A 12624-nucleotide genomic window follows, 5' to 3' on the forward strand; every position below is an offset into this window, starting at 1 on the left:
GCAAAATGCAATTCTTCTTGTCAGCTGAATTATAAACCATTCCCCATGCTGTCTAAAGAATGCCAATTCCAATGGAGTCACTTTCTGAGAGTGCTGCTGTGCTGCCAGGCTGTTCTTCACGATCAATACAGAATTTCTGACAATATCAGTATTTCTTTCTGATGCCTGAAGGCTGCAGACCTTGTCTGATCCAGCTTTTCATGCAGAGAAGGGGTCAGCTGTAGTAAGGCACTATTATTTGAGCAGCCCATAGCAGTCTGCTGGTTTCCGGGGGTATAGGGAGCTGTCACCCCGCCGTGGCAGGACAGGACAGGCACTGGATCAGGCAGGGACGAGCACCTGGGACAGCATCCACGGTGCTGTCAAGAGGGTCATTCCAGAGCAGTTCCCAAATGCAGCACACAAGGCAGCGTCTAAGGATTACACAGCTGCAAAAACACTAGGAAAAGAGCAAGAACCTGTTTGATTGTGCTAATTAAACGTAAGGCTTTCATAACTGATTGCTGTTTTCTTTAGACTCCCTTAGCATGGCCCAGGGGCACTTCCAGAGCTGAAGAATAGCCGTGGCAGAGCTAGGGGGGCACGGCGAGCCGGGGGCCATCGGCCCGCGGCCAGCGGGGGCCGCACCGGCGGCTGCTGGACAGCACCGGAGCGCAGCCCGCGGGGTCCCCGAGCCCGCAGAGACCCGCAGCGCCCTCTCTGCAGCAGCCCAGGCGGGGGAACCTCCCGGGCTCGGGGCTGCGGCAGGCGGGGCCCGCTGCGCCCCCCGGCCCGGGGGCTGCGGAGGGGAGCGCGCCCGGGGCTCACCTTGGCCTGGAAGTGGATGCCGTGCTGGAAGGCCTCCTCGTTGTGCAGCGGGACGCGGGAGTCGCAGCCATCGTCCACCAGGTTGTACCGGTTCTTCACCGGCATGGCGGCGGGCGGGCGGGCGCCTCAGCCCGCGGCCCCGCCGGGCATCGCGGCCGGCAGCGCCCGCCCCGCCGAGCCCCGGGCGCCGTGCGGGGCTGCGGGCGCCCGAGCCCGGCCGCGTTTTGAATGAGCGTCCGCGGGAGCGAGCGGGGCCCCGGCCCCGGCGCGGCGCCATTGGCCCGAAGTTCCCTCATGTGATGCGGGGGGCGGTGGAGCCGCCCGGCCCTGCCCGGCCGCCCCGCCCCGGCCCCGCCGCGGAGCCGCCGCCGGGACCGGCTGGAGCGCTCGGGCTGTTCCGCGAGGGTGATGAGGGCTCTGGAGCATCTCGGTTATGGGGGGACGCTGCGGGAGCTGGGCCTGGTTAGTCTGAAGAAGGCTGAGAGGGATCCCACCAATCCATACAAATATCTCCAAGGGGTGTCCTGAATGAGTGGTCACTTACGTTATGTATGTTTCATGTCAATGTGACTTACAGCTCTGTTGGAAATTAGCACACGTCCTCTCTCAGAATCTTGACGCACAGTCGGTACCCACTGTGTCACTCAGAATCCTGTGATGCTCTCAGGATTTGTGGCACCCCGTGTGCTCACGGTGTCCTATCCTCCCAGCTTTGTCTAGGTGACGAGGCACTGCCAGGCCCAGGAGAGCCCTGCCGATGCCACTCTGGGACACCCGGCACACCTGAGTGTGACATTCCTCAGCAGGCACCAGCACAGGGAAGGGATGAGATGTGCCCAGCTGTGATGGCAAGGCCCAAGGTTTGTCTTCTGACTCTTAGTATAGCCACACTCCATTCACAGGGATGATCAGAAATGTGAATTTTGTAGAATCCAAAGGGTGGAGGGTGACATGTGCGCCAATGGATCTCATCTGGGTTCCCTCAAATTAATTTTTGAGTCTTAAAAGTAACTCCCAGACAGGAGTTTGAATGTTTTTGGACACCACCTTTTATGTGGCTTTTGCATTAGCAAGAAAGAAAAGTTTGACCACAGGCAGACTGTGCACAGTTCCCAGTATCCATCTCAGGAGCGTGATTACCCTGAGCTTCTTGGCATTTCTGAGTACTTGTAAGTCAGTGGGAGATGGGCAAGAGCCAAGAATCCAGAAACTTATAATTAAGAGAGAGAGAAAAAACCCAAGGAATTAATATTGGTTCACAGACTATGACCCTACATGTTCAAATATTTTTAGGTATTAGCAGCTCTTTCTGGGGAGGTCAGCCTTCTGTCTTTGTGAAGTTTTTCTGTTTCCAGACTTCATTTCTTCCAATCTATAGCACTGCATTATCTTCTCATTTAAATATTCACAAGTTTATGCTAATGCCAGTTTCATACAGCATAACTCAACATGGGTTTTGTCAGTTGGTTTCTGTCCAAGAGGCTCCTCTAGATACACATCTTGCCTGCAGATGCATCGGTTCAGTTCTTTGTTGGGGATTTTTTGTGTGGTCTGTGCTGGTGTTTAGTGTTTACTTAGAACATTTCATGGCACTTTTCTTATCTTGTACATATCTTGATCAAAAAAATATCTGTTGACCTGAACGAATAACATAGATTTTGTGTGTAAATGTCCTTGGGCTGATTGAGCAACGTTCAGGTCTTTGGTTCTCCTAAGCCCAAGGAGGAGGAGATGCCACCCAGTCAGGCTATGCCTTTGATGCTAACGCCAGCAAAGCTCAACTCATATGGGGAAAAACCTAACACAGCCACTGGTGAGTGTCTACATTGATTCTGCAATACTGCATTTCAGCTGAGGCGTGCAGGAACCTGCCATCGTGCTGAGCTGCTCAAAGCTTCTCCTCATTACCCTCCCATTGCCACAAGAGCATTCCTAGGAACGTGGGAGCATATGGACTTCACTTGGGATAGTTAAAATTTAAAATCTGATAGAAAGAACAGGATGAAATAACAAGAATGGTCTTTTTGATTCCATTCTGGTGCTCTCCAGTATCCCGCAGATTATAAAATCCTTTGGGTAGGAGGAAAGAAATATCTCATGGGAATCCTGAGAAAAAGAAAGCAACTGTTATTTAATAAAGCTTGCAGTGCCAGTTTCTGTTAGATCACAATTGAATGGAGGTGTTTAATACTCCCTGTTAATGAACTTCTGTGAACTTTTCATAGGGCTTAAACCTCCTGAGGTTAATGGTTTGGATCTGTGTTCGAGAATTGAGTTTGAAGGCTGCTAAACTTAAAAAGCCATTAATTTTCTAGTTTGTTTGTTGGGCAAAGAAAATTCTTTGACTCCACTGGAAGTAAGAAAGCTGTATGCCTTTTCTTCTGGACAATGAAACTGGGCAAATACGTGGAATGAAGCCTTTACACAGGACATCGTCACGGATTTAGTATAAACAAACCCTGAGTAGCATTGAACAGTTGGCCAAACCTCATGGTGGGTGTTTGCATCACATGGAGGTACTGAGAGAGTTATTCCTTTGATGTGCAAAGCACTCACAGAAAGTCCTGATTCTCTGAACACAGTAGGAGTGAAGCCCCAAGACAGCTTCTTGGCTCAGAGCTGCAAGTGTTTTTGCAGGGACCAGGTTTGTATCAGCTTTCTTTCTCGGGTGCAGGCTCCCAAGATTTCCTTCCTTCTCTTTCTCTCACATGGGTGCACATTCCTGCCTGCCCCAGGACTCTGCATGAAGTCCCTTTTCTTACATAGCTTCACCTTTTGAGGAGACCTTGAATGTGGTGTAAATGGGATGGTGGGTGTTACATGCAGGGTGTTCTTTAATCAGGTACTTGGTTGGTTTGTAGGGAAGGAAGCTTTTGCTCCCAGTCTGATCCTGTCAGATTTTTCCAAACCCACTTTCATAGATGAAGGAGGAGACCTGGTCTTGATGCCATGGAATTTTCCTCCTTTCTGCTAACCCTTTTAAGCACTTATATCTGCCCAGCAGAGTTGCAGAGATTTTGAATGACAAATCAGATGTGACACAGGAAGAGCAACAAGACAGACATCAGTAATGGCAGACAAAACTGCTTTTACAGGAGAGCTCTTCCATATCACACATAAGAGCTGTGAGGTCTGTGCACGCTTACTGTCCTAGGAGATCTGGGTTTGTCATGCCACTTTAACATTACAATTAACATTATTAAGATGTACTTGTGCTGGTGCAATTTTTAGAGCACAGCCTCCAGTGTACTAGCACACCAGCAGACTTCCTAGAAATGCTGCTGTGGGATGAAATGTGGGGGCAAGAACAGATAAACCAGCTGCTGTTGACTGTTCTGTAATGTTATCCCCCAATGCATCGGGGATTCCAAGAATACTGAGAAAACTCCTAAACAAAATCTTTGAGTCTCTTGAGCTTCCCTTCGCCATGAAGGGAACTCAGAGGTGACACGTGGAACTCGGAGGTGACATGTGGAACTGATGGTTTCAGCCCCCTCAGCGAGTGTCATACGTGTCCTCTGCGAGCACAGGGGCTGCTTGGTGAGATGATGACAGCAGATTTGTGTTGCTCAAGAAGAAGCAGAAGCTCTGTGTCTGGGCAGTTCAGCTGTGCAGCACGGCCAGGCAATGTGCCCGTCAGGACTGCAAGCCTCTTTCATGCATGGCCAGCTCCAAAGGGCCGTGCAGCAGGACTTGGCAACCAAAAATGTCATCTACAATTATGCATATTTTCATCATCTTCTATCATGCAAATCCCCCCACCCCAAATATGCAGCAAATGTTTTGTTTGCATATGTAGGTCAACCACAAATCTTCTGTGGTTGAACATAAACATGGGCAGCACGGAGTGATGTATTTGGATTTAAATCCAGCCTGAAGCATGAGCCCACCACGGACGTTTTCCAAGTGGAGTCTGTTTGCTAGATTTGTTTTCTTCTGACTTTTCATTTTAGAGAGCATTGTTTTCTCACGGATTTGGGAAAGAACAACTGACAGGAGATACCAGAGTTGCAGAGCACTATTAACTTCAGACACAGATGGATAGCTCTTAATGAGTAACTTTTTTTTTTTAACAATAGCTTAAGGAATGTGCTCTTTTTCAAAAGGGTACACTGAAGTATTTCTGCAAATCTACATTTGGCAGGAGGCCAATTTTATATGATGTTTTAAAAAGATGGTATGTTCTTTTTGCAAATTACATGCTACTTTGTTTTTCTTATCTTGGCTATCTTTAAAAAATAAAAGTATAGAAAAGAATACAGTTATTGCCCTTATGATGCTACATAAAAGCTAAAAATGTTGATCCCAACTTGGAAACAAAACTGCTTACTAGAAGAAGGGAAATATATTAGTAAAGAAAAATGTTACTTGTAACCTCATAAGCTTGACATGTTCGCATGCCCAACTCACAAATTCCATGTACCACAGGTTGGCAGTACAGTCCCTCAGTGTGAGCTGCTGGGATCAGCATGGTGTCATGAAGGAAAACTGTTCAGTTTGCTGCATCTGTAAAACTGCTTTATTCCTGGATTCCTCCTCGGACCTGGCACTTAGCTGTGCACACACAGACATCAGGTAAGTGAGGATTTCAGGTAAATGAGAGTGAAGTTGTTGGTCTGAGAGATGAGTGTCCAATCAAACAGGATCCTTCCCCACTCCCATTAAATTAGGCCAGTACCTCTGCTGTCTCTGATATCCTGAATTTAATTAATGAGAGCATAGGGACATTACAGTTCTCCTGGATGGAATCCACATTTTTGTTCTCTTATTATCACAAGATAGTAACAGTCTGTTCTTATCAACAACTCCCTCTGAGCAAGGGTCTCAGGAAACAGCCTTGTGTTTAAGAGTGCCCTGGAACTAAATTTCCCCTCTCCTCACAGGGGCAGGTGATCTCAAGTTTCCCATTTCTCTCCTGCTGCTAGACCCAGCTTGCTGTATTCAGCAGGATTCTCCCTCTGCATTACCCTGTGCCTCACTGCTGGCCAACCTACACTTTGCTGCCCACCTTGCTGTACCTGAATGCCACGTGCAGCCTGACCCCACGCTGCACACGGCAGCCCATCCCTATTTATCCCAACAGGAAATTAAGGTTTTATCCACACCACACAGGCAAACCAGGTATGGGATTTATTACAGCTTCTCTGGTAGAGGAACAACTAGTCTGTTATTAGCCTGTAAGAAATGTGGATATATGATAATTAGATATAAAAATATTTCCCCTTTGCAATCATTTTGTTTGGTATTTCCCATGCTCCAATGTCTCTTAATGCTTTGGCCCATCTTAACTCTATCCCTGGCTTTCTTTCAGCACTGCTGACATTGGTGAGGATAAATTTCTGGGTTGAAAATATTCATCTGGGAGCCTGGCAGTAAAATAAGAGACAGTCAGAGTCAGGTCACCGCTTTAAATCACACTCCAACATCTCTGAATTGCTTTTCCTACAACTGAATTTTTATGCCAATGTCGAACATAAGCAAAATATTAATTTTTCTTTCCGATTTGTACCTGCCCATGGAAGAGGTTTGGAATGAGATCATCTTTAAGGTTCCTCCCAGCCCAAACCTTTCTGTGATCTGGTGGTGATGGTGAAACGAAGGATGTGTCTTCAGTGATGGACATGGAAAAGACACCACCCAGACAACTCATCCTGCCAACATTACCAGCCCCTCTGAGCTCCTGCTGGAACATGGAAACGCTCCCAAGTTTTTAATTAAACACTGCCACAGCTACAAAAAAAGAATGTACATCTTTTTATAGCAACATGAGAGCACCCAAGAGTAAGCTACCTGACCTCGGCCTTCCTGGTCCCTTCACGTTGCAAGACACCACTCTGTTTAATTAATTATTTTGTTTATTCGTTGTCTGCAAGGGTAAATGATGGAAGACTGGCGAGGCACTGAAAAAATAAACATCTTGACACGACCTTGTTATTTTATCTCGCAGCTAACTGGCAGTGCCAGCTTTTTCTGCATTTATGTAAATTTTGCTGTAGTTCAAATAATTTCTGCTGAGATCCTGTTTCAGTCCTGTTCCAGATCACGACTCTGGTGATCGCTCCTTGCCACAGAACCCTGATTATTCCTGTTTTTCCCGCAATCCCGGCTCCCGGCAGCATTTCCCGGGGCGCAGCGCCACCGCCTGCCCGCAGCCCCTGCTCCTGACCCGAGCTGGGCTCCTGCCGCCGCTCCCCTGCCCCGTTCTGCCCTTGCCCGCCTCACAACCGCACCGTGAGGGCTTCACGTGCTACAGTCACAGCTCTGCAGTGCTTTGGGCCGGAAGGGACCTTAAAGTTTATATACTTCCAACCCCCTGTCCTAGGCAGGGAACCTTCCAGCTTGCTCGGGTTGGTCACGGAGCTGCTGTTAAGGTTATTCATTCCATTGCTTGCAGTGTAAAAGCCGTTTCCGTATTTTCCTGCTGTGCTTAAGAGAGTTCAAACTACGCAGATGGGCTCTCCCAGTATGGATGTAGCTAAACCTGAAGGGTCCATGGGGAACACCCTTTGTGAGAGGCAGCGCTTTGTAACGGCGGCCAGAGCCCCGTCTGGCATGAGAACCTTTCGGGCGCACGGTAAGGAGCGGACCAAGTGTCGGAGCCGCCCGGGAGGGTCGGTGGCGAAGGGCACGGCGGGCACCGCGCCCGCCCCGCAGCCCGGCCTGAGGCGGCGCCTCGCCCGCTTCCAACATGGCGGCCCCGCCTACTCCGGAGGCCATTTCGGGCTGCGCGGGGGGGGGGGGGTCGGGCTGTGCCCGATCCCAAAATGGCGGGGGCGGCGTCAGCTCCTCACGGCGGCGGGGCGGGGCCAGCGGGTCACCGGCCGCGCCGCTGCCATGGCAACGGGCGGGGAGCGGGGGCGGGATGGAACCGGCGGGGATGGAGCCGGCCGGGCTGGGGACAGGGACCGAGGGGATGGAACCGGCGGAGACGGGGACAGAGGGGACACAACTGGCGGGGATGGGGACAGACACAATGGAGCCGGCCGAGCTGGGGACAGGGACAGAGGGGACAGAACTGACGGGGACAGAGGGGATAGAACCGGCGGGGATGGGGACGGAGGGGATAGAACAGGCGGGGATGGGGACAGAGGCAATGGAGCCGGCCGGGCTGGAACCGGCCAGGCTGGGGACAGTGGGGACGGAGACAGAGGGGACAGAACCGGCGGGGATGGGGACGGAGGGAATAGAGCCGGCCAGCCTGGAACTGGTCCGGTTGGGGATAGCGGAAATGGAGTCGGCCGGGCTGGAACCGGCGGAGATGGAGCCGGCCCGCGAGGCGGAGGAGCCCCCGGGGTCCCCGGCCCTGCCCGCTGAGGCCCCGCAGGACGGCCCGCCCGGCCGGGAGCGGGAGCAGGAGCGGGGCCGGCGCGGGCCCGGCGCGCAGGGCTCGGCCGGGCGGGCGGCGCGGGGCAGGGCCCGGCGGGCCCCGGGCCGCCGCAGCGGGACCGAGAGCGCCCGGCGGTCCGGGGTCACGGTGGACAGCTCCAAGGCCAAGACCTCCCTGGAGGCCCTGAAAATCAGCCTGCGGCAGCTCCGCTGGAAGGAGGTGAGCGCTCGCCAGCGGGACCCTGCGGGGCCGCGTCTCCATCCCTGCCCCTGCTCCGGCCTAGCGCCGGTCCTGCCCACGCTCCGCTCCCTTGTCTCGGGTCTGCCCCCGGCAAAGCCTTCCTCCATTCTCCTCCTCCTCCTCCCGTGCCTTCCAAGGGCCGCTGCAGCCGGGGGTCTCCCGGCTGTGCCCCCCGACCCTCGGGCTATTTCTACCCAGATGCCGGGTCCGGAGCTGATTTGATTCATGATCACGACTGGCACGGCCAGTTATGCAAGCCAGAACAGGGGTAATCGGGTATTGCGCTCCCGAGGTTAAACTGATCGGGAAGAGGCAAGAAAGAAGCCCGCTCCCGCGGGGAAGGTCGGACGCGTTGGGTGGATTTGCATTTCTTCCCTCCCACCCTCCCGCAGGGCTCGGGGAGCGCAGGGGGGTCTGGCCCGGCAGAGCCGCGGCCCCTGTGTCCCAGGCGTGTCGGAGAGCACGGGGTCTGGATGCAGGAGTATTAAGCCAGCTGATAACACACACATAACGGGCTTTAGCCTGCTAATTTACTTTATGTAGAGCAGCTATAGCTGGTTTTTTTCTCCTGCTGCTCGAGTCATGTGTTTTCTCATTGCTTTGTGAGGATTTCTGTGACTGCCAGTATGTGCTGAACTGGAATCAGGACAGTAGGGGAGCTGGCACAGAACTGATGCTTTGCAACTCCTTATTTAAATCCTGGAGAGATTTTTTACATATATCTTACTGTAGATGGTAAATCGTTCTCCAGCTGTAAAGATTTTCTTTACCTAACAGCTTTATAAATGGCTTTTTAGAAGTTGAGATGGCTTCTAGGAGCTTTGTGAGGAACTTGTGAAAGAATAAGGGTACTTGTAGTCCATTTGTGAGAGGCAAAAGGAGGAATAAAACCTGAGGATGAACTGTTTCTCACGTGCAGAGCTAAGACAGAGCTGTGTGATCTCTGACCTGCAGCTACTCCACTTTACAAAGCTGTCTTTGGGATTCCCACTTACAAGATTATATTTTTGTGCACCTGATGCCTATTAAGCAAAATCTGTACAGACTTGGGGTAGGCAGTATATTCTGTGCTGTTCCTAACCTCAGTTAAATACTGCAAATTTATTTTCTGGAGGACTGAGTCGCAGTAAATGTTGTCCATGTTTATTCATAATGTCCTGCATACCAAATCCCACAAGGATATGTATGCTCTGTGTCAGGAAGAGTAGTGCTTTCTTCTTTTCTGACTTAATAAAATTCTATTTCAGTATTTTTGTTATTTAAATCCAGTGGCAGGATTTCAAGACCGCTTTGCACCAGCGCCCCAGTTCTCAACTCCTGCTTGTACAGCAAAATAGTAACAACATACCAGAGCCCTGAAATTCAAACCTGCTACACTTACCTCTCTTAGCCCTCAGTGCACCTGTGGGGTGTCTGTCAGCAGCCTTGCTCGATGTTTTATGCAGTGACATGCAGAGCAGGGGCACTTCACACTTAATTTCTTTGGTTTTAGGGTTAAGTTTTATGTTCTGAGGGCGGGGAGCCATTCCAGAGAGGGTTTCTGGATCGCTAATATCAGTTAGCCTTGCAGATTGTGCTGGGAATGAGCCACACTTAGTGGTAATTTTTTCTTTATAGTTTCCTGAGACTTCACTGTTTTGCATTTGTCTTGCACTTGATAGCCTTTCCTAGTAATTGACTTGTTCCACAAGCTCTTGTTCCTCTCATGAATCTCTGTGCTGCATTAATCAGCTTTTTCCTTCCTGCTTTGCATCTCCCAACAGCAATTGCTGCTGCCTTCACTTCATCTCTCTTTGTTCCCTGTCTCCCTCGATATCCTCTCTCCTCCATCTCTTTCTTGGGTCAATATATTTCATTTAGTTTGTTGCTTCCTCCTCTGGCCACTTTGTCTCTTAGTAAAGAAGAGGCCTAATACAGAGTTTTGTGCTGCCTGACTGCCCCATCTGGGTGGCTGATAACTCATTCCCTGTAAACAAGTCACTGTCGTGTATTGCTGTGTATCTTCAGTTTATAAATAGGTTAATAAGATCTGGGCAAGGTTTGAAGAGAAAAAATTAAAAAATTGAGAAGATAAATCCAAGAAAAACTCTTTATTCAAGCCACGTGTAATTCTGGAAGCTCTCCCATTCAGATGTTTAGGGAAATAGCAATAAAATACCTGTTCAGACCTCTGTCAGGGATGGCCAGAGCCTGGGAGCTGGCTGCACTGTTACCACAGGACCAGCAGAGGGAACACGGGTGTTGCTTCCAGGACCCATGAAAATAATGCCGAAAAAAGTCCTGGAAGCAGTAATGAAATGCTTGTATTTTAAATACTGATGTGTCAGGGACTGCTATTCTACTCTTATCCCTTGTATAATACTTTTGACCCTTTTTCCTCTCTACTTTTACATTTTCCTGTTCTTGCTTTTGTTTAATTTCTGCTGTTTGCTGCTGGATGTGTTGGCTGGAATATTTTGTTGGGAGGAGACAATATAATGTGCTTTTTCAAGTAGGCACCTTTTGATCCATAACTTTTTCTATCCAATGTATAGCACTCTTACAGTGTCACATACCCATTTTTTATTATTTTATTATTCATTAGTGAATGGACATGTGGTAAATATCATTAGAAGACCCACAAAAAAGGGAAGAATAAACATTGGTAATATTGGTGACATATTCTGTGGCACTGATATGTGGGGAACAGGTGAAGGAGTACAAGACAGCAAACTGACCATTGAGATTCTGTTCTCAGAAGCAAAAGACAGGAAAAAACCCAATTATTTTTTTCCAGCTGTGGGAATTTTGAGTAAATGAAACCCTCAGGTTTGATAGGGCTGTGTGGGGGGACCTTCCAAGAAGCAGTGCAGAGTTCCCCTGCGTATGCCAGCTCCTGGACCGTCTGATGCAGCGTGTCAGATTCTTTAAATAAACATGATATGCCAAATGAAATAATGCGCACAAATTGAGCTTGCATCTCGAGTTTATTCATCTCTTAATAAATTATTTCTTCAGCAAGCTTTCAATTACCAGGAAAATGGAAGAAGCAGATGTCCTAGGCATCAAATATCCCAGCGCCGAGCGTTTCATTTGTCTCGCTGTTCCGGAGAGTTTCAGGTTTTATGCTGGGAAAAGCTGAGGGGAAAACGAGTCATTTAACTTGTCATTAAACATGATGGAACAGACTGATGTGACCTGTGAGACAATTTAAGTTATTGGCTTCTAATCCAAAGGTAAAAATGACCTGACAGACAGATTTGACTGGGATGGATTATTAATCATGTCAAAGCTGTGGAAACAACTCTATTCTCTTTATGGCTCCTTGTTGCTTCTTTTCTGACAAATGTTGCCCAAATCTGACTAAAAAGAATTTAAAAGATTTTAAAAAAGGATGGCTCCAGCCACCTTTCTTTTTCAGCCACTGTCCCACACTAGGAGCTGGGAATGTGGTGCAAAGGCCTCTCCCCCATTATAAGATTCATTAATGTCTGCCTGGCACTGCCAGAGGCACCAATAATCCTCTCCAAACACCACTCTTATGTAAAGTGCAGTGCAGAGGTTACAGAATCCAGCCAGCTCATTCAGAAGGTGAGTTTGATCCCATTCCTGGATAAATCCAGATAATCTTGATTTCTCAGGAGCAGGGCCCTTGCTGTGCTGTCCCAAATTTCCAACAAGAGGGTGCAGTGCTTCCATCTTCCTGTCCAGAGCTGCTCACTCCTCATCTGTTGTGAAATGAGTTCTATGCAGTGTTTGTAGAGAGCTTTGATATCCTCTGTAGATGAAAGGTGTTATATAAATGCAAATTTTGTTCCTTTCATTTCAATTTCTTTTAATAAATAAATAAATTGTTCAGGTGTTAGTGGGAAGGGAACTCTGAGACCGAATGCTGCATCTGTATTCTGGATATACCAGTGGAGACAGGGTAAGGCCACTGATTGTCTTTCAGAGCCCAACAGAATTAATTTTCACTTGTACAAAAACAGATTTTGCAGGCTGAATAATAATGAAATAAGTGCAGAATCCACTGGCTCTTGTTAAATTGGGTTTCTCATCCCTGCAAGTAAGGAAACAGAAAGGATGCATTGCTCAATTAGCATTTTAAATTAATTTTTCAAGGCTATTTACTGAGGGAACTGAAATTTTAATTAAAGTAGCAAATAAAGTAATGCACTCAAAAGGTTTATGCAATTCTTTTTTTCTGTCATGCTCAAAGAAAAATGATCCACTGCATAAAGAAATGTTTTAAAATAAGAAAAATTACATAT

The 12624-nt window shown here is 48.7% G+C and overlaps 2 protein-coding genes and 1 long non-coding RNA gene across 3 annotated transcripts in view; 2 read left to right on the forward strand and 1 right to left on the reverse strand.

Annotated features, from left to right (window-relative positions):
- Positions 1-956, reverse strand: part of LOC103819109 (carboxyl-terminal PDZ ligand of neuronal nitric oxide synthase protein-like) — a 28231-nt gene extending 27275 nt beyond the window's left edge. The window contains exon 1 of the mRNA XM_030232867.2: positions 808-956. Coding sequence (XP_030088727.2) covers positions 808-912 — 105 coding nt within the window. The 5' untranslated portion in view covers positions 913-956. The remainder of the gene's footprint in view (positions 1-807) is intronic.
- Positions 957-3167: 2211 nt separating this feature from the next.
- On the forward strand, positions 3168-6733 carry LOC108962502 (uncharacterized). The gene is made up of 3 exons (XR_001991139.3): positions 3168-3451; positions 5236-5382; positions 6330-6733. It is a non-coding gene; the product is annotated as an uncharacterized LOC108962502 (long non-coding RNA).
- A 919-nt stretch (positions 6734-7652) lies between these two features.
- Positions 7653-12624, forward strand: part of TTLL11 (tubulin tyrosine ligase like 11) — a 35776-nt gene continuing 30804 nt past the window's right edge. The window contains 1 exon segment of the mRNA XM_050980899.1: positions 7653-8353. Within this exon segment, the coding sequence (XP_050836856.1) occupies positions 7670-8353 (684 nt within the window). The 5' untranslated portion in view covers positions 7653-7669.

Source organism: Serinus canaria, chromosome 17 (genome assembly GCF_022539315.1).
Source record: "Serinus canaria isolate serCan28SL12 chromosome 17, serCan2020, whole genome shotgun sequence".
Taxonomy (NCBI): domain Eukaryota; kingdom Metazoa; phylum Chordata; class Aves; order Passeriformes; family Fringillidae; genus Serinus; species Serinus canaria.